The following is a 23,212-nucleotide window of genomic DNA, read 5'->3' on the forward strand; positions in this document are numbered from 1 at the left end:
ACTGCATTTAGGGGAGTCCCTAGTAGTAACCAATTAATCATCTACCTTAGGATGGCTACACCCACTATGTGACCACTTCATGTGGGCAGACGTCACTTCCCTATCCCTTATAGGCTATTTTTCTACCATGCAGGATGGAGGAAAATGAAATGGGGAGGTCACCTCACATGCAACACCTTAGGGGTGGTGCAAGCTGGGGGGGCCACTCCTCCTGTCCTTTGTGCACTTTCCCACCGTCGCTCCTGTCAAAAGTCGGGGTCGAGTTTCAAAGGCGGTAAGCCCTTTTAAGCTCACTGGCAGAGCAGTGCACATTCCTGGGGGGAAGAGGGTTCCTTTGTCAATGAAAGGCTTTGTTTTCTGAACCCAGAGAACACAGGCTCTCACCCCAGGGTTCCAGAATCTTGCCTGGTGATGGCAGGCTGGTTGTGACCGGCCAGCAACCATGCCAGGGTTAGTTAGCTTTTGCAGGGGGCACCTCTAAGGTGGCCAATGGGTAAGTTTTGCAATAAATCCAATACTGGTACCAGTGTGGATTTATTGTTCTGAGTTGCTTGATACCAAACGCCCCAAGGTTCAGAGTGGCCATCATGTAGCTGAGAAACTCGTACTGACCAGTTTCCAGCACATGCACTTAAAATGGCTGCTCTGTTCACTTACTATGTTCCAGGTTTGGCAAGGACACAGCAGGAGCATATTGCTCATGCATCTATGCCAACACTTGCATTTCAGTGCACCATGCCTTAGGGCTGGAAGGCCTGCAAGAGAGGTGGCTTACATATATTGCATGCTGTGTGTGGTGGACAGGTCATACAGGCTGTGTGCCATGCACGTTTTGCATTTTAGGATTGCACCAGGACACTCAGCCTGCAATGGCAGTGTTGGGTGCACTTGGATGCATGGTCTCTGAGGGTGGCACAATCTGTGCTGCTGCCCTTAGGAGCCTACCCTTAGTGCTCCATGCCCTGGGTACCTAAGTACCATTTACTGGGAACTTATAGTGGCAGCTAAATGTGTTGCCAATTGTGTTAATACATCACAACAGTTTTGGGAAAGAGATCTGGCCCATTTGACCTGGTTACCAGGGGCCCTGGGTACTTAGAACTTTGAAACCACATCAAATACCAGGCAAGAGCAGCTTCTTCTGTGTCCCTCCCTGCATCTTTGAAATGCCAGCTCCCTCAGGAGGTGGGGATCTGGCTGGGACCAAGAGGGCCTTCAGGCTACCCATGCAGTCCCCAGCACTGTCACTGGGTGCCCTGGGGCTCCCAGGTCATATGACCAGGCCTTGGGGGATGGGGTTGGGTGGTGTATGGGTTGGCCCTGCGGACAAACCCAGCTGTGCACGGCTGAAGGCTGTGAGGAGGGTGGAATTGGGTGGTTATAGGGGTTGGTCGCAGGGCCTGGCTGCAGCGGTGGTGGTGGTTGGATTAACGCACAGTAATGAAAAGTATTTCATGTTAAAAAAACTAAAACTTACAAATTCGCTGCAAAAAAACAAATGTTACAGGGCTGTCATAGTTAGGCTCACATTTTAAATGTATCAAACCATAGATATACACCTGTTAAAGTTAGAGTTATCTCAAGTATCTCAAGTGGTGGGGGTGCTAGTTATAGTTCCCTTAGGGCACGAGTTTTATTTACTTGAGATAACTAACTATCACAGGTGAATTTCTATGGTTTGGTACATTCAAAATGTGAGCCTAACTCTGATGAACCTGTAACCTTTGATTTTTAAGTAAATATATGTATATATATATATTTTTTTTTGCCGGCATGCACAGTGCTCTTAAGTGAGGGAGCGTGTCGGCATACCGCACCAGCAGTCCGTCACAAATCCTGCAGCACCACTTCAATTCTAAAGAGGGCCTGGCAGGGATCTGTGGCGATAACATCCTTTATTGATAGTCACCACCACAAACATGATTTGATGTACCATAAACAAAATGCTCTTTTTGGCATCATTGTCCACATCACAATGTTTTTCTAATTACGTCGCATTTGGAAAAAACGTTGTGGTAATGTAGACCATTATGTTTGAAGTAACTAAATATCTGGTAGAGACATATTCTAGTTGCAGATTCCTTACCTTAGAATTTTCCTACAGGCGTCAGACTGGATCTGGAGATTTTGTCTTCGAGCAGTACGTTTGCGCATCAGTAGGTGGCATTGGTCGACTCCGCGGGCGTCGTAATTGACGTGATGACGCGGGAGTAGTACATAGACACCATCTCAGTGCAGTGATGTCAGTTTCTTTAATGACTTTCCACGCCAAACCGCAGAGTCACTAAGAACACTGAGATTGGTGTGCCAGAGCTAATGACCTGAAGGGGGAATCCCTGTCCCTAGAAATCAGTTCGCAAGTGAAGAGGATGAGTGGGTCGGTAAGGAATCTGCAACTAGAATATGTTGTTACCAAAGGTAAGTAACTTGTACATCTGATAGAGACTTCTAGTTGCAGGTTCCTTACCTTAGAATAGATACCCAAGCAATGCCATCCTCGGAGGTGGGCTGTGAACCAAGATCATACTTGAAAGTCCTGCAGGACCGAACGACCAAAGTAGCTGTCACGACAGACCTGACTGTCCAGGCAGTAATGTTTAGCAAACGTATGCACGGATGCCCACATAGCTGCCTGGCAGATATCCAGAACAGGAACTCCGAGTACTAACACATTGGAAGCAGCAGTTGCTCGGATGGAATGAGCGTGCAAGCCTTCAGGGAGTTGCTTCTTGGCCAAAGCGTAGCACATCTTGATGCAAAGAAGTACCCATCGAGAGCTGGTACGTTTTTGCACCGCCTTCCCTTTCTTCGCACCCACATATCCAACAAAGAGTTGATCCTCCACCTGGAAATCTTTAGTCCAATTTAGATAGAATGCCAATGCTCTTTTTGGGTCCAGACGGTAGAATCTCTCCTCCTCAAGAGAAGGATGTGGGGGTGCGTAAAAAGTTGATGGACTGGCCTACATGAAAAGGCGTAACATCCTTGTCAGGATGCACAGACAAGAATGGAGGCTTTGAAGAAGGAGCTTGAAGCTCACTTACTCTGCAAGCAGAAGTGATGGCAACAAGAAAGGCAGTTTTGAAAGTGAGGAGCTGTAAAGGGCAATTGTGCATCAGCTCAAAGGGAGTACACATTAAGTAAGTAAGGACAAAATTGAGGTACCACTGAAGCATGATAAGTGGAGTGGGAGGAAATAAATGGGTGAGACCTTTATGGAATCAATTGACAAAAGGAGACTTATGGAGTGAGGGCTGATCAAGTAACCTAAGAAAGGCTGAAAAAGCCGATAAATACCCTTTCTGGGTGCCCAAAGCAGAGCACTGCTGGACTAAAGAAAGAATGAACAAAAGAACCTCAGAAAGAGGAGCAGAGAGGGGATCAACAGATTTGTTGGTACACCATGCCACAAACTTATGCCAACGACAGGCGTATATCGTTTTGGTGGAGGGACGCCTGGCTGCCAAGATAACATCACAGACTTACGGTGGAAGGTCAAAAGTCATCAACTTCCACTGCTCAATCTCCATGCATGAAGGCAGAGATTGGACAGGTTTGGGTAGAGAACTGTCCCCTGTTGCTGCTAGAGAAGATCTGCCCAAAGAGGCAGTCTGAGTGGCAGATCGGTGGCCATGCTCAATAGCTCTGGATACCATACTTTCCGTGCCCAGTCCGGACCCACCAAGATAACTTGGGCCCAGTCGTTCCTGATCTTCTGAACTCTGGGCAGAAGTGGTGTAGACAAAAAGGAGGCCGGAGTTCCACTGGAGATGAAAAGCATCTCTGAGTGAGTGCCGCCTTGGAAACTCCAACACGCAAAACAGCTGACATTGCGTGTTCTCTGCGGAGGCAAACAGATCTAACCAAGGGTCTCCCCACTGCTGAAAGAGACCACCTCCGGATGGAGATGCCATTCGTGATCGGCTGTGCATCGACGGCTGAGTTAGTCTGCTCTGGCATTCAGTGGGCCCGACACATGTTGAACCACTAGGGTAATGCCCTGATGTTCCAGCCATGTCCAGAGGCGTAGTGTCTCCTGACAAAGGGTCCAGGACCCTACTCCACCCTGTTTGTTGCAGTACCACACGCTGGTAGTGTTGTCCGTGAACACTTGCACTACTTTCTCCTTGAGAAAGGGAAGAAATGCTTTCAACTCAAGCATGATCACCTGGAGCGCCAGAAGATTGATATGGAGCCCAGACTCCGCTGGAGACCAGAGGCCTCTGAGCTCCACCTCTCCCATGTGGCTGCCCCAACCCAGAAGTGGCGCATCTGTCACTATGGATAAATCTGGCTGGGGAAAGGAGAGGGATCTGCAGTGGACCCAATGCAGATTCAAAAACCACCACTGCAGAGCTTTTGTAGTCCCCTCCGAGATCTGGATCATGTCAGAGAGATTTCCCTGATGATGCGCCCACTGGAACTCCAGTCCCATTGCAGAGCCCGCATATGCCATCTGGCACGTGTCACTAGCAGGATGCAGGAGGCCATGAGGAACAGCAGCCTCAGAGTCAGTCTCACCGCAACCTAAGACAGAATCTGAAAGATCAGAATCATAGCCTGAATATCTTGGATTCGATTTTCAGGACAATACGCCCGAAACTGCACTGTGTCCAGAACAGCTCCGATGAGGCCACCGTCATCGCAACCAATCTGCCTAGAGAGTCAGTTGTGTCCAGCACTCATCGGATTGTGAACTTCGCCGCAACTCTCCCATCAGTTGACAGGTTGGGAGACGATTGCGCAACCGTATCGCACAGAGAGTGGGTATAGCGGCCCAAAAATCATGCGGTGCTCAAGAACCGCAGCACAAGACTAGAAGAAGAAAACATCTTCTTCCCAAATTGTTCCAGCCTTTTTGATTCCCTATCTGGGGGTGCGGAAGGGAATGCACCTGAGGAAGAGGGGGACCCTGGATGACAAAACTGCCAGGCGTGGGGTTTTGGGACAGAAATTTAGGGTCGTCTGGGGCGGGCCGATGGCAGCGTGCGATAGTCCTCTTCAGGGGAGCCCCTGTGTTGGGTTTGGACCCAGTACCCAAGAGGACATCGGTGAGGGCTTCATTGAATGGCAGAAGAGACTCAGATGTGGAAGCCCCTGGCTGATGCACCTCCATCAGGAGATTTGACCTGGCCTGTACAGTAGGCAGCTCAAGGCCAAGGACCTCAGCCCCCCTACTGACTGCCATAGAGTAAGTCGCTCCGTCCGCCATAGCCACGGTAGGAGAAGGCAGCATGCCAGCGTCTGGAGAAGTGTCCAGGCCACTGGTCTCACCCAACTCCTGTACCCAGTCCAAATTATGGTCGTCCTGGTATTCATAAGGGTCCAGGGACCCCTCCAATCCTTCCCTGAATTCGAGCCCATAGGAAAAAGGGTCCAAATACGACCTGTGGTGAGTAGGCCCCATCGAAAACAGAGACGGCGTCAGCTGACGCCGTTCCGACTCCGAGTCGGCGGGGATGAGGATCAGGTCGACGTTGATGGTGAGCACCACCGACATCCAATTGAACCGGTGCTGGAGAAGGTCTCAGTGGTACGACCGTCGTCGATGCAGCTCCGGAGAGGACCTTGGTGGCCGAAGCTAAAGCTGCCGGCAAAGAACCCAAAGGCCTCCCGACCATCATGCAGTGACAGTCCTCGCACGGCTTGAAACCGGTCTTCGGGGACATCTTGACGCACCAAAAACTTACCAAAAAACTCAACAAAATGGTCTAAATCATTCAAAAAGAGACCAGGGTAGCTCTAACCGGATCAGTGCGTGGCGCAGAAGGAAATTAACTGACGTCACTGCACTGAGGCGGCATCTATGTACTACTCCTGACGTCATCATGGGTACTTCTACGCCAACAACGCCCGTGGAGTTGACCGATGAAGGTAAGGAATCTGCAACTAGACGTACCTTTCAGATTATTATTTACTGTTTACATGAATTAATTTTCTATATGACTATAGAATGATTTTGCCAAGTTCAAAATTAATGTTTGCTTAACATGAGATGAAATCCAGTGAGTACTGAGAGGACACGCAAGGGTGTAAGCATACCATTTTGTCTATGTTTGTTATGGGTAGGCTGAAACACACTAAAAATAGCATCCAAGATAGTGCTAATTAGGTGATCAAGGCTGGGCAGCTGGCCAAAACGCATAATGGGGTGGTGACAAGCAATAAAGGATTAGCGCACATAGATCCCTGCCCTGTTGAAGCCTCTTCTGAATTAAAGTGGAGCTGCACTATATAGTAAGTTTGGGAGACCAATATTTTGTTGTCAATATACTCCTTACATCAGTCTTTTGAAGCACTTCTCATAAGTACGTGTGCACTGATGTTACCATACTTCGGAGTTGTTCTATCATGAATGTACTTACCTTCATGCATGCATGAGCAGTCAGCAGCAAGTCTGGACTGTTAAGAAGACCATTCCCACTTCTCTTCATCACTCCGATGGATTATTTTACAACTCCCATCTCAAATGTATTTCTATTACCCTGTCCTCATTGACACGGAGACCGTTTAGTATCAGCTTGTCCACGGAGTTCCGGGGCCTTGCTCCCAACATGATGGGTTTCTCCTTGACTCCTCTTGCATCCTTATTGTAGACCCTTGAGGCCATCTGTTGGCCACTCACTGCAGGTTTGAGCAGGTATCCTGTTTTAGGCAATATACATCAAATCTAGGTCATCGGTTCCTACATGCATGGCTAACAAAGGCCTTGACACTGTCAATGAAAGAGCCATTAAAAAAACGAAAAAAGGATGCAAACACTGGGTTATAGCTGGATGATCTTTGTGGGATTTTCCTTTTGTTGTCAGGTCATACCACAAACACCTTGTGCGGCCATTTTCATGCAGAGGCTCGGAAAGGACGTCACAGAGGATGTCAGCCTGGATTGAGACTTGGCAAAAAACAAAGTTGCAGACTGTCTTTTCAGGTAACTGCAGTTGGGGGAATAGGATCTGTTGTTGGTGAAGATGAAAGAGTCATGTGGGTGAGAGATGGCATTGGAGGAGTAGGAAGAAGAGGGTATAGGAAATGAGGTGCTGAAGAAAATGGAGGAACAAGTTGTGAAAAGATAGCCACGGAGGGATAGGATTCTGCTAATCCTAGATAATTTTGAAGTGTGTCAGATGAGTTGAATGGGCACGAAAGAAGGCTGGAATATCGATTACACCAGTATAGATGTGCGAAAAGATTATACATTTTGCACATGAGGGGCACAAGGGCAGGACTGAGACAAACGCCAAGATTAGGGAAATGTATTGGTGGTCAAGAACGGACACCATAGTAGAAGATGTGCTGAAGGAATGTTATTAATGAGATATAAGGAAATAAGACTCGAGAAGATCTTTTGCCTCCTGCTGGGATACTGTGGTTGCAGGTGAGTGAGCTGGCTGCGTACACTATGAGGGCCTTTTGATTTATTATCAGTGAGCGCACGGTTGTTTTTGGATTATTATTTCAAGTGCACTTGGGGCAAAAGTGTGAGGCAGACTACCATTCCAGCAGATACTGAAAAGTTGAAAGAATCGTTTTCAAAGGAAGGGTTACCCTGGGCGATAATAAATGGCAATAAATAAACTTGTTTCAGAAGACCTGTATACCTTCTTGAAGAGCATGGGTGTTGTGGACCTCAGGATAGTGTTATACTTGCCTCAAGCTAATGATTGAGCACATGAATAGGATGATTGAAGCATGCATTCAGATGGTGTTGAAAGGCTGTGCGGTCAACTTAGGGGGAGATGGTAGAAGGCGGACACTCCACCACTTTTCGCACTGTGTTTCTCTTGTTTGCTTCTTCCCCCGTTCCCCATGTTGCAGCCATTTTTATGTGCTTATTATTCTCCTAAACCCCCATGTTCTTTTCTCCAGTGCCCTCTCACACTCTATGTTCTTCTCTCCATTTTTGCTTCTCCCCCATTCCCAGAGTGGCTTTCTCCCTCATGTGATACTTTTTCCTTCTTTGCCCTCCAACCGCTCCCCTATTCGCTCCTCCAATATACCCACTTCTGCAGCCAAAAATCTTAATTTTTGTATTTACCTATCCAAATGGCTCCTGGAGTCGTGGATTGGTAAATAAACATTAAAGCAACCCCCAGTCTACAGGTACAAGCACACACCACCATGCTTGTCCACTCCAGTGGAATGACATGACTGCCATCAGCAGACACCCTATTGTGCTTTTTCATTTTATTTTTTGACCATGCTGCACAGCGTCAGGGAAAACTCTAACACTGTAAAGCATCACAAAAGGCACTGGCAAAGCCAATAGGTAACTAAAGGCGAGACCTATATGCTTTGTCAATACTTGTTACTACTTTGATCATGACAGGAACAGAAATACTGAGATTGTATCTCTGACACTGCTCTAATTAGTTGAATGCAATTGCTCAAAGCATTTCTGTTCACGTGCAAGCCCTTCACAGCATCACTCTACTTACACATTTATGTGATTTTGGAGATCTCCTTAACAGTAAATTTGTTTGTGGTGAACTCATCCTCACCAATATTTTAGGGCAAGTCTCCAAAGTTAACAAATTCGTTTCGATTCTTTTGGTTAAAAAAAAGGTGTTAGGAGCATTGTACATCACCTACTCCGTATTTGTCACCTCACCTGCATTGGATATGTGTCACCATCTTGTCTCTCCTATTTATCTGCCTGAGGAGCACGATGCCTCCAAAGACTTCAGTGGGGGCGCCCGCTTTTCAAACCATCACCCTCCCAAAAAAAGTGTCCAGTCTCCATTCATCTTAATGTGACCATACTCTTAAATGCATAAGTTCCCCTATATTGTTGAATGAACATGTTTACGGGTATGTATTCCCATTTTTCTTGGTTCCATCTACAACTGGATTTTTTTTGTTTTTTGCATTTGCCACCTGTAACCAGTACTGCTATTTGTAGTTTATGTTCCAAAGTGTAAGCTGCAAACATACTTCCTGACATAAACAAGCAATTCTAATGCAATAGGTGTCGCATTTGCTCGAGTTAGAGCTATTCGCATTTTAAATTCCTAATAGGACTTTTCTTGCCACATAAATTGAAATGAAAAGTAAAGCAGTTGACATAGGCGAACCAATTCAAAGTGCCATGAGCATGAGCGCAGAGGAGAGAGACAAACGGAAAAATAAGTTCGCTCACAGTCAGACATATTGGTAATCCATTCCAATTGTCCATGTAACAGGGGCAATCTGCAAGGCGGTAACAAAACAGCCCCAAGGAGGGACAAACGTAAAGCATTTATCAATGATAACAAAGGATTTTTGAAAGGCAAGCCCACGAACGAGTGATAGTGATGAATGTGCAGTAGGCGTGGCTAGAAGCCCACAATACTTACGACAGGTCAAAGCGTGCTCGACCTAAAATGGACTTGCGGGACAAAAAATCTAATGTTAGGGCCACAAGAAAAGAGGCAGCGATAGCCTGCCATCTGCTCCTAATATTTACTTAACATGCTTAACCTGTTTATTAATCAAATGTTCATCATAGCGTATTTCATCAATAGTAGAGAAGTTCTTGCTTAACTGGTTGGTTTCGCCTGAGGTGGAGATTGGACTAAGTGACAACTTGAACTAGAGTACCTCACATGCATTATTTTTCAGTACGTGCCTTGCAAGTTCATCACACACAACCTGGACTTGATCTTTTGACTCTTCGATAACACACACTTTTTTCATGATACGGCTTAACTCTGCTGATGCAGTCTCACCAGCCGAGGGGGCTACTCCCAGCTTTCCTGTTGTTGGACAAAATGTTGCTTCATTATGACATTTTCTTTCAAGGAAGGCTGGGTAATGTGATAATGACCTTTACATAAAAACGTATAAAGTACTCTTCTGCAACTAGTTAAAGCCCCAAAGTTACCAAACAAAAATAATCAGTGTATTTGCATTTAAAATTGCAATGTCTGTCGTTAGGGAAACACTTTTCTCTGCGACTGTATTTCTAAAATGTTTATAATCATCACCAAGTCTTTGTCCACAGTGCTCTCCGCTCATTTATTCCAAGGTATTTTTCCTTCACACTACTTTACTTTCAGTCCCAGAGTGTTTTCCTTCACACCAATATAACGTCCCTATGTGCCCAAGAAAATGAAGATGTATTTTGTAATTTCAGAATTGAAGGAGAACTTCACTCAGTCACAGCCAGTGTAGGAATCTAGCTCCCGGAATGGAAAAGGAACCTCCATTAGCAAATGGTCAGGAATGACATCCTTCTCCACCCCCTCTCCTCGTTTTATCTACTATTCACGGTTGTGAATCTTTCCTTTTTCTCAATAAGACCCCACTTAACTGGAAGGGAGAAGGAACCTCGGTCAGGTAAGGGTCAGCATATGACACCCTCCTTTGTGTTTCTCTGTACCATTCTGGTCGCTGTTCTCTATTTTCTCTTTCTCTTGTTCTAGGTTGATGGTAGTAACAAGGGGTGATATTCCTCTATTTTTCTCAGATCATTGGTTTCCCAAAATGTGTTGGCTTGTGTGACCCTGCACCCCTTAAAAAACACTCCTCTCTCTTGCCAGTCCACCAGCATGACGTTTTGCTGCCTTTGTGTGGCGAGTTACTGCATAAAGGTGAAGGTTTTTTAGTTAATTTCGATCCAACCTAAATCGGCCATCTGACCACATGTGACATCCAGCCAAGATTTTTTCGACTTGTCTGGAAGACCTTCCATGGTTTGACAGCTTCTCAGGATGGTGGTGTTCACTCATAGAAGTGTTCACTAGTGGAGTTCCCCAGTGTAGTCCTACTCCCGTTAACAGAGAACCAGTTTTGTAACTCCCCGCTCTTTCACCCCTGTCACTGTTTGTAAATGAACATTTTTTAGGTACTGCTTAATAGTGTGCAAGCATTAAGCATGTCTTCTCACAATCATCTAATCACTTGCATTCTATCACATTCACTCACCCAGTTAGGTGTAACCAGACTCAATCCCTCATTCCCAATCATGCCCATGAATGCATCTCGCACAGACACAAAGTGACCCATCTTTTAACACGCATTTACACTGATAAATAGCCAGGCTTATTAACTTTGAAAATTACTATTTAGTTCAGTTTGTATCATTTGTTAATGTGCTCCTGTGCAACTCCAACAGACAGCTATCCTCGAGAAAATGTACGAGAAAGATTTTCCACTCTGTTGGGACACAGTTTTCAAGTCTCAACCTGATATATTTAGCACTAGGACAAAAAGTTCAAACGAATACAAAAAAAATCCCAAATGTATTATGGGAAGAAACATACTCTGTTTTTCGGGAGTGCTTTACATTGCCTTGAACTATTGTGATGTGGTTTTCTGCGTTGCTACTCAGGGAAGAAAGTCAAGGTGTGAATGTATTTTGTTCTGAGATTAATTTCAAGATGTTACAGCAGTGTATACAATGTGTAATATATTATTTCCTGAAGCAATGGACTAGATAGGCACAACCTTCTCAGTTCATCATTAACTAAAGATATGATTACAAACATGCCTGATCGAATAGTCATCGTAGAAAAGCAGTTTACAGAAGCTGATAGTTTGTCAAGTTTATTATACAACAGTCCCGACTAAAGTAAACCACAAGGCTATCGGTGGGGGCAAAGTGCCGACTCGGGGATTCCTGAATAGCTTTGTCGCTCCACTTGTCTGGGCCTCTTTGAAAGCTAATTGTCTTGCCCTACACCCCTCTTCCTTTTGTCCAAAGGAGCTACATAGATCACTTCCGGCGATGGGCACAGGGCCGGTCTAGCCGTAGCGGGCATCAGGCGTTTCCCCGGGAGGGTGGAGGGGTGGGGGTCCGTTTTGTTACTGGGGGCCGGTTTTGGAATGGTGCTGCAATATTGGCCCCAGTAACAAAAGAAGCAATGCAGTATAATCCACCCACTATGTTTTCCAGGCTCCTTGCCGGGGCTGGTCTGACAAAATTGCCAGGACTGCTTTGCGTTCCAAGTCCGGCCCTGGATGGGCTCCTTTTCTTCTCTGACTAAACACGTTTCAGTTCAGCTCAATGATTCCCCCCTACTGCATCTTCTCAAACAAATTTAGAATATCACTCTTGAAATATTCTGGATAAAACAACCCACCTGAAATCATCACTAGGATGTAAGGAAGTTAAGGAAGCTGAGGGGTCTCTCGTTTGGGGGTCAGCTGCAACTTCTGCCCACGATCCAACAGCTATTGTGAAGGTGGAGGCGGGCATTGGCATGGTCACGTAGTAGAACCAACCGCAGAGACCTACAACAGAAGGGACAACAGTTTATGTAGGACAGTACACAACGCAACAACCAGCACTTTAACAACAGCAGATACAATTGTGATTATTGTGATTACAGTGCGTAAGGAAAAAAAAAAATTGTGAAAAGGGTAAGATGTGGTGTGCTTCTGTGCGGTACATATAATTGTCTAGCAGGCAACTCTATTGTGCTGTTCTGCCTTTGCTCCTAAATCGCTCTACTCTCCACTAGGTAGATGCAGACCAGTGGCTGAGGTTAATTAAACCATTACACCCGTCACTTTCTTTTATTCCTCATTGCAATGCTATGAATGGGATGGGTATGCGCAGTGGGTACCATGCTCACTGCACCACTGGAACTAAAGCTGCACCCCATCAGCTGTAGGCTGACGTGGTTTTGGGGTTGCTGCATTAGGGTTCAGATGGAACCTGGCCTGGATTGGACTACAGGAGTAGGACCACCGCTGATTTGCTTATGGCTGTCCCTGTCTGAGGTAGTGTGGTGAACAAACACACCATGGACTTGGATGTGGTCCAGAGTAATTACCAGTGACTGAGATTAAATGAAACATCCCATCCATCATTTTATTGTATCCTTCAATGCAATGCCCTAGGTATGATGCCAAGATGTAGGCCCCGTGCTCACTGTGCCACTTGAACCAAGCTGCATCCTAATGATGAGGCCCAAAGAGGCTGAAGTTTAGTTTAGTTTAGTTTAGTTTTCAGAATTTGTAAAGCGCGTGGCGACCCGAAGGCATCCCAGCGCTAAAAGTAATGAAACACAAGAAGGAGAGAGAGTAGGTATTAGTTACAGAATAAAAAAGTTTTAAGCTTTTTCCTAAAGAGGCGCTCGGAGAATTCAAAACGGAGTTCCGTAGGAAGGGTGTTCCAAAGGTGGGAGGCCCTAGTAGAGAAGAAGTTATTACCCCAGGCTCTCTTAAAGTGAGAAACGTGTGCATACCTAAGAGAGGAGGAGCGAAGGCTCCTGGAAGGAGTGTGCAGGAAAATGTGTTTCCTCAGGGAGATGGGGCATTTGTCCTGTAGGGCCCTATGAACAATACAGAGATATTTAAACTGGATCCTTTCTCTAACGGGGAGCCAGTGGAGGGTGGAGATGGCCAGTTTAGCGGAGGCGTATTTTGAGGAGTGGGTAAGAAGTCTGGCCGCTGCATTTTGTACTCTTTGCAGCTTCTTTAGAACATAAAGAGGGGAGCTAACGAACAAAGAGTTTCCGTAGTCCAAACGGGACAGAATTAGGGCTTGAATGAGGATTCTTCTGGCTGTAGGAGGGAGAAGGGTAAGAATCTTTCTGAACATCCGCAAGAGGCAAAACAGGTAGAGGAGATTTTACTGGCTTGGGAATCCATGGTAAGCCGGGGGTCAAGTATCACACCTAGAGTCTTAACCTGGGATTTAGGAGGAGGAAGAGACCTAAAGGCGTCTCAGAGAGAGGGAAGAGGGTGAGCAAGGGGGCCGTTACCAAGGACCAGGACTTCCGATTTCCTATCGTTAAACTTGAGTTTGGACTTGGTCATCCAATTGGCAATGTCACTCATGCAGCAAGAGAGATTAGTCACTGGAGAGTCCCCGGAACTGGAGAGGGACACCACTAGCTGGGTGTCGTCTGCATAGGTTGCATGAAGATCAGAGGGGATCAGGCCTGGCAATTCCGATTGCACTGTTTCTACTGGAGCAGGACCAAGGCAGATTTCCAATTAGCTAGTTCCTGTCTGAGGTGGCATGATGAACAGAAAAACTGAAGGACTGGGATGTAGCCCGGGTAAGTACCAGTAGCTGTGATTAAGTCAAGCATTCAACCAGTCACTTTTCCATGGTTTGTTAACCATTCCACTGGCGGTAAATACTTGAAAGCTACCATTACGGCGATAATTTATTGTCTCTCAAACTCATTAGGATATAAACGTTTGGCACCTGTACTTGACGTCACCCTTTGGTAATAAAAAGTGCACTGTGGCTCACGTGACAGTTGCTTGTTTCTGTAGTAAAATTATAGAAGATTATCCACAGCTTGGGAAGATGAGAAAAAGATGGCAAACTCATATGCTGAACTATGGAATATAGTATTATGGGAGAAACAAATGGTGCAAGTAAGCACAGAAAGGTGGGCTTATAAGAGATTAGAGAGAGTGGGGCAAGGAGTACTTGCATGCCAGTGAGGCCAGGTATAAGGAAGCCTTGAGATCCTATCATGCTGTTATTAAATCGGCACAGGAGTTTCCTACTTTGAACTTAGAATCAATTAGTCTCCAATAGCTCCATAGAAATATTTCAGGTTACTAATATTTTTTTGCCTCCTAAGGCTTGTAATAGCACTTCTGTCCCTCCCCACAAACTCTGTAACAGGCTTGCTGACTTCTTTGAGCACAAAATCATCAAACTTCAGATGAATCTGTATATACCATCCCTATATCCTGTGGTAATGCCTCTGGATGAGAGGACAGTTTGTAAAGGCTGTGACTTCTCTCAGTTTAGGTCCATCTCTCTTGAGGAGTCGGAAACAGCAATTCTGAACTGTAAATGTGGGTCCCAGGGTGACCCCCCTATCTTCTTTCATTCTGGCACTAATGGTTGAGGTAATTAACCCTGTTATTATTAGGGTTTTCAAACTCTTGTTATGTACATGTGCGGTGCCAGTCTCTTGGGAGCATGCTAAGGTTGTCCCATTATTGAAGAAACCTTCTCTGGGCCCTAAAGTGCTATCAAATTTCTGGCCTGCATTATCTAAAATACTCAAAAAGCTGGTCAATAATAATTTCTTGATTGATTAGATCAATATAGGCCTGGGCATCCCAGTTAATTTGAGTTTCCTCCAAGCACAGCAAAGAGATGGCTATGTAAGAAGTATCAGATCATATTAAGCTGACCCTGGATCAGGGGAAGAATACCACTTTGATCTCACTTAGTCTTTCGGTGGCATTCTATATCATCTCCCACTACATTATCTGGCAATGTCTTGTCAATCTCGTCGGGGGAGGGGTGGCGGTGGTCAAGTAATGGGTTGGACTGAATCTTTTCTGGACTTCAGTCTATCTAGCAGGCTCCCTTTTCTTCAACTAATAAACCACTGAAGAAGGGGGTGCCGAAGGGCTCTTCCTTCTGTCCTACTTTATTCAACATATATATGTCTCTAACTGCCTTCCTCCTAACCCCGGCTGAATAATTAGGGGGTAACATCATCTCGATGACAAGGGAGTAGCTTCTCTCCTTTGAGAGTGACCTAACATATGTGGAAATCCCTTTCACAATCTGCCTGCATTCAGTCTTTGATTGTATGCACAGGAGTCAGCTGAAGTGAAATTCTGATCAGACTGAAATTCTTGCATGTGGGTCCTATTGAGTCAACTGGTGGGAGTTGGGTTGGCCTACATTCCCCTCCACCACCAACCTCAGATCTTGGAGTCAAGTTTGATAACAAATTTTCTTTCCAACCACAGGTTTCTGCAGTTGTAGGTTCTGTTTTGGGCTGCTCTGCACATTCAAGAAATTCCTCTTCCTGCTTCCACTCCACTCTAGGAAGAAAGTGGTTTATACCCTGATAACGTCCAGATTGGACCTTGCTAATGCCCTTTACATGGAGCTGTGTCGGAAGGCCTGATTAGACTGCTTCAGGTAGTCCAAAATGCCACCACTCATTTAATTCTGAGGCTTCCCTGGCATGCATCGGTTTCTACCCTTCTAAGCTCCTTCATTGACTGCCAATTAAGAAGAGAATCATTTCAAGTACTTGATCTTGGTTCCAGGGGCTCCATCCTCTTTGGGTCCCTGCTACCTTTCTGAAATGTTTCAGCTCTATAGTATATTGAGAGACCTGCGCTCGGCCAAGGCTGCCATGGTTGTAGTGCTGGGAGTCAGGCAGATGAGAAAGTGGGGTTGTTCTTTCTCCTTTTTGGCAGCTAAGGCCTGGTATCAGCTTCCTCCTTAACTTCAGACCCTGCGCCCCGTATCAACATTGCATAGGAAACTGAAAACAAAACTGTTCTCTTCTCATTAACAGAGTTAGGGTTTATTTTTTGATCTGCAATCCTCAGTGCTGGGACACTCCTAGGAGTAGATGCGTGTTATAAAACATTTTCATTCATTCATTCGATACATTTTCATTTTATAGCACAGGATTGTGAATAGATTCACATTGTGGTTTCTACAGAATACAAAAAGTATGTCCCATTTGTGGTGGGTGTTGGAGTTTGACCATTTACCAGAAGAGGTTTTATGTGCTAGCTTTGCCAACCTAGGAGTCAGCCATGGAGTGTAACTAAAGGCAGTAATCTGCACAGATCAGAAATAGCACAACTCAGCCTGTATATCTCTGCCAATTTCCTTTCACAGAATTGAATGTAAGATGTTCTGGAAGGGGATGGTTACAATAAAATATTAATTAGAATTAACCATCACATATAGTTTTAATAGAACAGTATGGGTGCTCCCAAGCAGACAGGCGTATTTAGAAAAGGTCTAAAGGGCCTTTTTAGACTTAATGTATATCACAGAAAAATATTATTCTTATTGATGCAAGAAAAAGGTAAAATTGGCTTTGGATTACAGTACCAATAAAACACAGGGCCTGATTTAAAACTCAACAGACCGGCTACTCCATCACAACGGTGATGGATATCCCATCATCCAAAACCTAAATCCCATTAAATACTTTAGGATTTAGATTTCTGCAGATAGGATATTCATCACTGTTGTGATGGAGTATCCCACCTGCAGAGTTCTAAATCAGGCCCATAGTTTAAAATCATAAGTCGCACAAAAAAATCAACAGGATAAAATAATTGAAATTAAAAACAATAGCAAAGCAAAGTGTTGGCCAACTAGCCCTGATACTGGCATGCACTTCTTTTTTAATGTGGATGTGCACGTGATCAGGAAAATTACTTTATTCACACTGCAAGAAGTCAATGGCCAAAGTAGGCTGACCCATTGTTCTACGATTTGTGCAAAATAAGAATGACATTTGAACAGATCAATAGGTGAGAACAGACCCAAAAGCCCTCCAAGATATGAATAGATGTATGTACTTTTTGTGAGTTGTTTTGCCTACATGAGACTCGGGAAAAACTTAAAGCTGTCTCTAAGCCAAACCTAAAAATGGGACTTGAATCCAGTGTTTGGATGAGCACTAACTCTCCACCAGCCCCGTGTCCTAAAACTGAGGGAGGCACAAACTTTGTCACCTAACTTAGGTCTCTGAAGACCTAAGAGAGGCAGGAAAATCGGGGTGGCGGTCGGGCACCACTAAACTGCATATCAAGGTATGACAGGATTTTAAATTGTGTTGGCAGCCACTCGGACAGCTACTGCCAGCACAGCGCCAGCTATTCACACTATCTCATTCAGATGGAAGGCTCATAAGATATTTATTTTATTTATCTACATGGTTTGCGTTTTTTATACAGCATGTACTAGGCCCAAAAGCATCAGAGCGCTTTACACAATACAGCATAATTTGTACAGATAACAGGCAATTGAAGAGAGAGTGCAAGAAAAATAAACTGTAAAAAAGCAAGCTGACAACCAGTAGAAAGGCAGGTCTCCGCACTTGTAAGCTATAGTACGGTATGAGCACAAAAAGATACGTGTTGAGGGACATGCAAAGTAGGTCACATCAGGGGCACCATTAAATATAAAAGCAGGACTAGATGCAAGCACTGACAACGGAAGGGGGGGGGGGCGCCTGTCCTAATCCAGTATCAGAAAAATTATCATGCTTTTACAACATGGGAGCACTGGTCCAGAGTTAATACCTACCCACAGCTACATTCAAGGAGAAGGTGCAAGTAATATAGAGCCATATTATATAATCAATCAGGTGCACTACAGAGCATCAAATCAATGTAAATAGGGGTGGCATTTGGGTATAAAGTAGTGAAGAGTAAATCTCTGAATTATATTTTTCAAGGCGGGTGAGAGGATAAAGTCTAAAATTCCATCAGGACTCAGTTCCAAATAGAGGGCACTTCCAGCAAAGGTCAATTTTTTTTTTTTATATAAAGAAATTTTATTAAATTTTGCATAGAACAATTATGAATACAGCACAACATGATGCCAACGGGCATCAAAACAATACAATAATGGTCAAGTCCTCGGTCCCTGCTGCTTTCATCACTAATGTTACTCACCATCCCCTCTTAAAGGCCCACTACATCCTCCCATTTCCCCCATATCTTCTTGTGTTTGTGTAAGCAACCTCTGGCCTCGTACACAAGTCTCTCTCGCTGCGCACACCAATCCACTCCCCGTCTCCACTTAGTCAGTGCCGGAGCCCCCCTGGCCTTCGAGTCTGCCATTATGTCCCTTTTGGCCACCAGACATGCCACCCCTAAGAAGGACCGATCTGCTCTTCGTAGCTCTGTATCACCCATCACCCCGAGAAGGAGGGGCAATGGCGACCTCTTTACCTCCTTCTGTAGGGCCTCAGATATCTCTTGCACCACCCTTTCCCAATAGGCCATTATAATCGGGCATGTCCATACCATGTGGTAGAAATCCGCTGTATGATACCTGCAGCGGGGGCATTCCGCTGTGGGGCAGAGGCCTGCTTTATGTAACATGGCGGGTGTGAGGTATGCGGTGTGAAGGAAATAGGATTGTATTAAACGGAAGCGTGTGGCCATTGTTAGGGAGCGTGGGGCCATTAGTGCTTCTGTCCAGTGCAAAGGTCAATTTTTTCTGTGAAACCTGGGATGTCAAGTAGTAGGGAGTCAGTGAGCTAAGCAGGCCTGGCTTCCGTGGAAGATGCTGAAGAGTGGGAGGGCCTTCGGATAGGAGATGACACATCAGGCAATGAGTCCATCCCAGAAGGGGGTGACGTTGTGCCCCACATGCACCCGCAGAGTAGCACTCTCAGTGAGGTGAACCGCTACTAACACAGGTCTCCTTGCACATCCAACCTGAGTGCATTTTCCTTCCCTCTGGGTATAGCGGACATATGGCAGAGGCGTATGAAGCAGGAGGTACATGCGAGCAATTTGATTGACCTCTGCCCTTCACTTTTATTTACTTGGAACACTGTGCTGAGTGGGAGGGTTGGGTGTTTGGATGGAGGTGGTGGTTTGGCATTGGCATTATGATGGGGTCATTTGTCCTTAGCTGGGGGGTGGTGGGTACTTGTGGGGGAGGTATTTATCCCGTGTACGCCTTTCCTTTGGTTGTTGTTGGACAATTATGACCTCTCAGGCTATCTCTATCACTGTACAGTATTGTTTTGGAAAATGGCAATAAAATGTATTTATTAAAAAAAATAGTATGGGGTCAGTGCTGCAAAAGTGTCGGGAATCATCACAAGATTTCAGTTTCTTAGCAAGATAATGCAATTGATCGAAGGGGGTGATTTTGTGAACTAGGCAGGCAACTTAAAGCATGGATCTTACTTTAATAGGCAACCAATAAAGAGAAGACAAGATAGGAATGACCCGTTCAAACCAGTAATCCCCAGTCAAGCTGCAGGATGTAGCGATGTCTTCATCGTGGCCAGGTGTGCCTTGGGGATTCCAGCGGATAACTTTAAGCTGATAATTTGCCTTTTTGTGGCCAAGCTGATATGGTTAAGGAAATCAAGTCTTTTGTCCAAGGGGAAACCAAGAGATTTTCAGAGCTGATAACAGAGCAGGCCAGGTTTTTGGTAGAACATAAATATTCTTGGATTGGTGTGGATTTAAAATTCATTGAGAATACTGGGTGTAGCAAGGTGCGCTGGTGTAGAAAGGAAGTCTGCAAACATGAGGACTTTTCCAGGTTTCTTCATTTATTGATGCTAAAAGCAGAAGCTTAGCAAGAGCAAAGAAACCCAGCCTCCGCACCTCGCCTCAAACGTCTTAGTCTGTCAAACATTCTCCACAGAATCCCCAGACTAAGATTCCATTAACCACCTAAGCAAAGATTCCGAATACCACAGATATAACACAACTCCCTCCCATGACACACCAAAGAAAACATGTGTATAACAGTAATTAACTTTGAGAAACATAAACCTAAAAGAAAATTTCAGAGGTTCTTTCACATCAATTCGTAGTCTTTCAGATGTGACGGAGACCTGACATTTCTGTTTGATCTTCTCAAAACTGCATTCCTCGTACAATCATCTGTTCCTTCATTTTGCACACCATCTTTACCCAGACCTATAGTGTTACCACAATATTTGACCACTCTATTCAAGATCCATATCTGGTTATCATCCGTTTTTACAGCATTGGTGAAAAGTTTCAACACCCTCATAGAAGATGATCATTTTCTCCCACCCCCTTTTACAAGTTTTTTTTTAATTATGACACAATCACCAACAACAATCACTGTCTTCTTCACAGAGTTCGCTCTATCAAAGTTCAGTTTACTCTTTAGCATCCTTCCCTGTTCTTTATGCCTCCAATTCTCATCCATCACCACTCTCCCTCTATTACCCAAAAAGATTATTCACCCAATTTGGCTCAAGAATCGTACTCCCACGCCTACCTTGGAAAAGAACAAATGGCGTCTGGCCTGTAGTAGAATGTGGAGTGTGCCTATACACACTTAACTTTTTCAATATCTCTTGTTTCCAATTTAAGTGACTTCCCTCAGCAATGGAGATAGTTTCTTTAATAACTCGGTTGAACCGCTAAACCATACCATTGCATTCGGGATGATATAAAGCACACAGCTTATGCTTAATACCACACCCTCTCAAAAAATCATTCATCTCCTTGGGAACAAGTTGCACACCATTATCTCTGAGAAGAGTGGAGGGAATACCTTCCATAGCTATCAAATCCTTCAGGAACTCTATCACTTTCTGGGTCTCGATGCTCTTGGTAAAACACAACTTAGGCCATCTGGAAAACATGTCCACAACCACGATAATGTACTCCACAGTATTCTCACATTGAATGGGTCCCAAAATGTCCAAAGCAATATCCTCCCATGGCCGCCTTGGTTTATCCCTTATCACCATTGGTTGTACTTTGGGCTTCATAGCCTTCTCACTAATAGCACACTGTACACAATGTCGCACAACCCTTTCAGTATGAGTATCAATGCCAGGCCACCAGTAAGAAGAATGCAATCTTTCCTTCATTTTTGAAATGCCCATATGACTACTATGTGCCTGATCTATTAAACGATTCCTCACATTAAAAGGAGGGACTAATCTTGTACCTCTAAGCAGCAGATCACGATCCACCGCCAGTTCATCTCTTACACCCCAGAAATCTTTACACTCCACACTACCTTGATGTTTATACTTCCAGCCACACCGTGTCAAATTCATGACCTCCACCAGAACACTGTCTGACAGAGTTTCCTCACGCCACCTCTCCTCTGAGATGATTTCAAAATCGACTTCGCATACACGGTCAAAATGTTCCAAATCATCACACAAACAATCATCACCTTGAACATTCAAACCTGGTGGTCAAAGTCTAGATAAAACATCAGCTGAGACGTTGTCTGAACCCGGAACATATCTCACAACAAAATCATACTCTTGCAAGCCTACAATCCATTTGGTGATTATCCCTGACACAGCCTCAATACCTTTTGAGCAGAAAACTTCACACAAATGTTTATGATCACTTCTTACGACAAACAAACCTCCCCACAAAAACTTCTTTAGTTTCCTAACGGCCCAATATACTGCAAGAGCCTCCCTTTCTATAACAGCATACTTAGTTTCAGCACCCTTCAAGCTTCTGGAAATAAATGCAATAGTGTTTTCGGGACCAAAACCTCCTTGTTGCAAAACAGCCCCTAAACCCCTGCCACTAGCATTGGTAGTCAAAATAGATTGCAAGTTTGGGTCAAAGTTTTTCAATTTAGGAGCTTCAGAAAGACTTTCCTGCAAACCAATAAACTCCTTTTCACATTCTTCATTCCATGCAAATTCCACCCCTTTCTTTAACAAAATCCTCATGTTGTCACGGTTTTCAATGGGCTTACCGTCGAAGTTGAGAAGAGTTGGGGAACGACCCCGGTTCCGGCAGGTTCTGCTCTGGCCGAGGTAGGGGCGACCCCTTCCGGTAGCCACGGTGCTGTTTGACAATAGCAAGCCACTACAGTCCGTGCCCTCCAGAAGGAGTCCCAGAGGAAAAACCCCAGTAGGGTAAAAAACCTCCAACGGGAACTCCCTGAAACAAAAGGAGGACACCAAGGCGTTAGAGATGAAGATCCGGAGTGCAGGAAGACTGGAAACGAAGACAGGTCAGGAAAATACTGGATTCGCAGGAAGAAACCAGTCAGAGCGTGACTACCACCAAGGAGTGTTGCAACGCAATGCACAAGCAGCTGGATTCCCCTTATATACCTCTAGGCAGGAAGGAGGAAACAGGAAGTAGAAACACCACCATCTTGGATTGGGGAAAAGAGTATAATAGTGAATCAGGTACATGCGTCCAAACAAAGAAAAACAATGCATGCTGGGAAGAGAGGAAGTGGGCAGCATGCTGGGAAAGGAAAAGGCAGGCATAAAAACACCACCATGTGCAAGGGTTCGGCTTTTGCCTGGAGACATTGGTAAGTGCCCAAAGTACATGCTGTAAGAAATGTAAAGCGCATTAATGCGCTGTGCGCGACAGGATCAAGACCTAACTCGAGGTCTTTCTCCCGCCGCGTTTGTCTTTCCAATAGAGACAAAAGAAGGGGGCGCGGCGAGTGCCGTGACCCCTGAACGAACTCGTGGCTTTCCCCGCGGCCTGTACGCAAGCCACGGCTTCCCCCGAGGCTTGCACACAGACTGCGGCATGAAGGGAATGCAGCGCTGCGGCGACCCGAGCCCGCGGCCGCGGCTGCCGTAGGAGCCGCAGCGTGACAGTATGCCCCCCCCGAGGCCCCAGGTTTGTGAGGGAAGAGTCGAAAAAAGCGACGGACCAAAAGAGGGGCATGAACTGAAGGGGCATCCTCCCAGGAACACTCACTCATAGGGTAACCTTTCCAATGAATAAGATACTGGAGGCGCCCATGGAAAAGCCGAGAGTCACAGATTTCCTGGACCTCGTACTCGGGCACATTATC

General features: G+C 45.2%; 1 protein-coding gene across 11 annotated transcripts in view; it reads right to left on the reverse strand.

The window, feature by feature from the left end:
• AOPEP (aminopeptidase O (putative)) overlaps positions 1–23,212 on the reverse strand; it is a 1,364,679-nt gene that overhangs the window by 1,070,957 nt on the left and 270,510 nt on the right. For all 11 annotated transcript variants that reach the window (XM_069228080.1, XM_069228005.1, XM_069228042.1 and 8 more), the window contains one exon: positions 12,060–12,210. In XM_069228080.1, coding sequence (XP_069084181.1) covers positions 12,060–12,210 — 151 coding nt within the window. The remainder of the gene's footprint in view (positions 1–12,059; positions 12,211–23,212) is intronic.

This window comes from Pleurodeles waltl, chromosome 1_1 (genome assembly GCF_031143425.1).
Source record: "Pleurodeles waltl isolate 20211129_DDA chromosome 1_1, aPleWal1.hap1.20221129, whole genome shotgun sequence".
NCBI lineage: Eukaryota > Metazoa > Chordata > Amphibia > Caudata > Salamandridae > Pleurodeles > Pleurodeles waltl.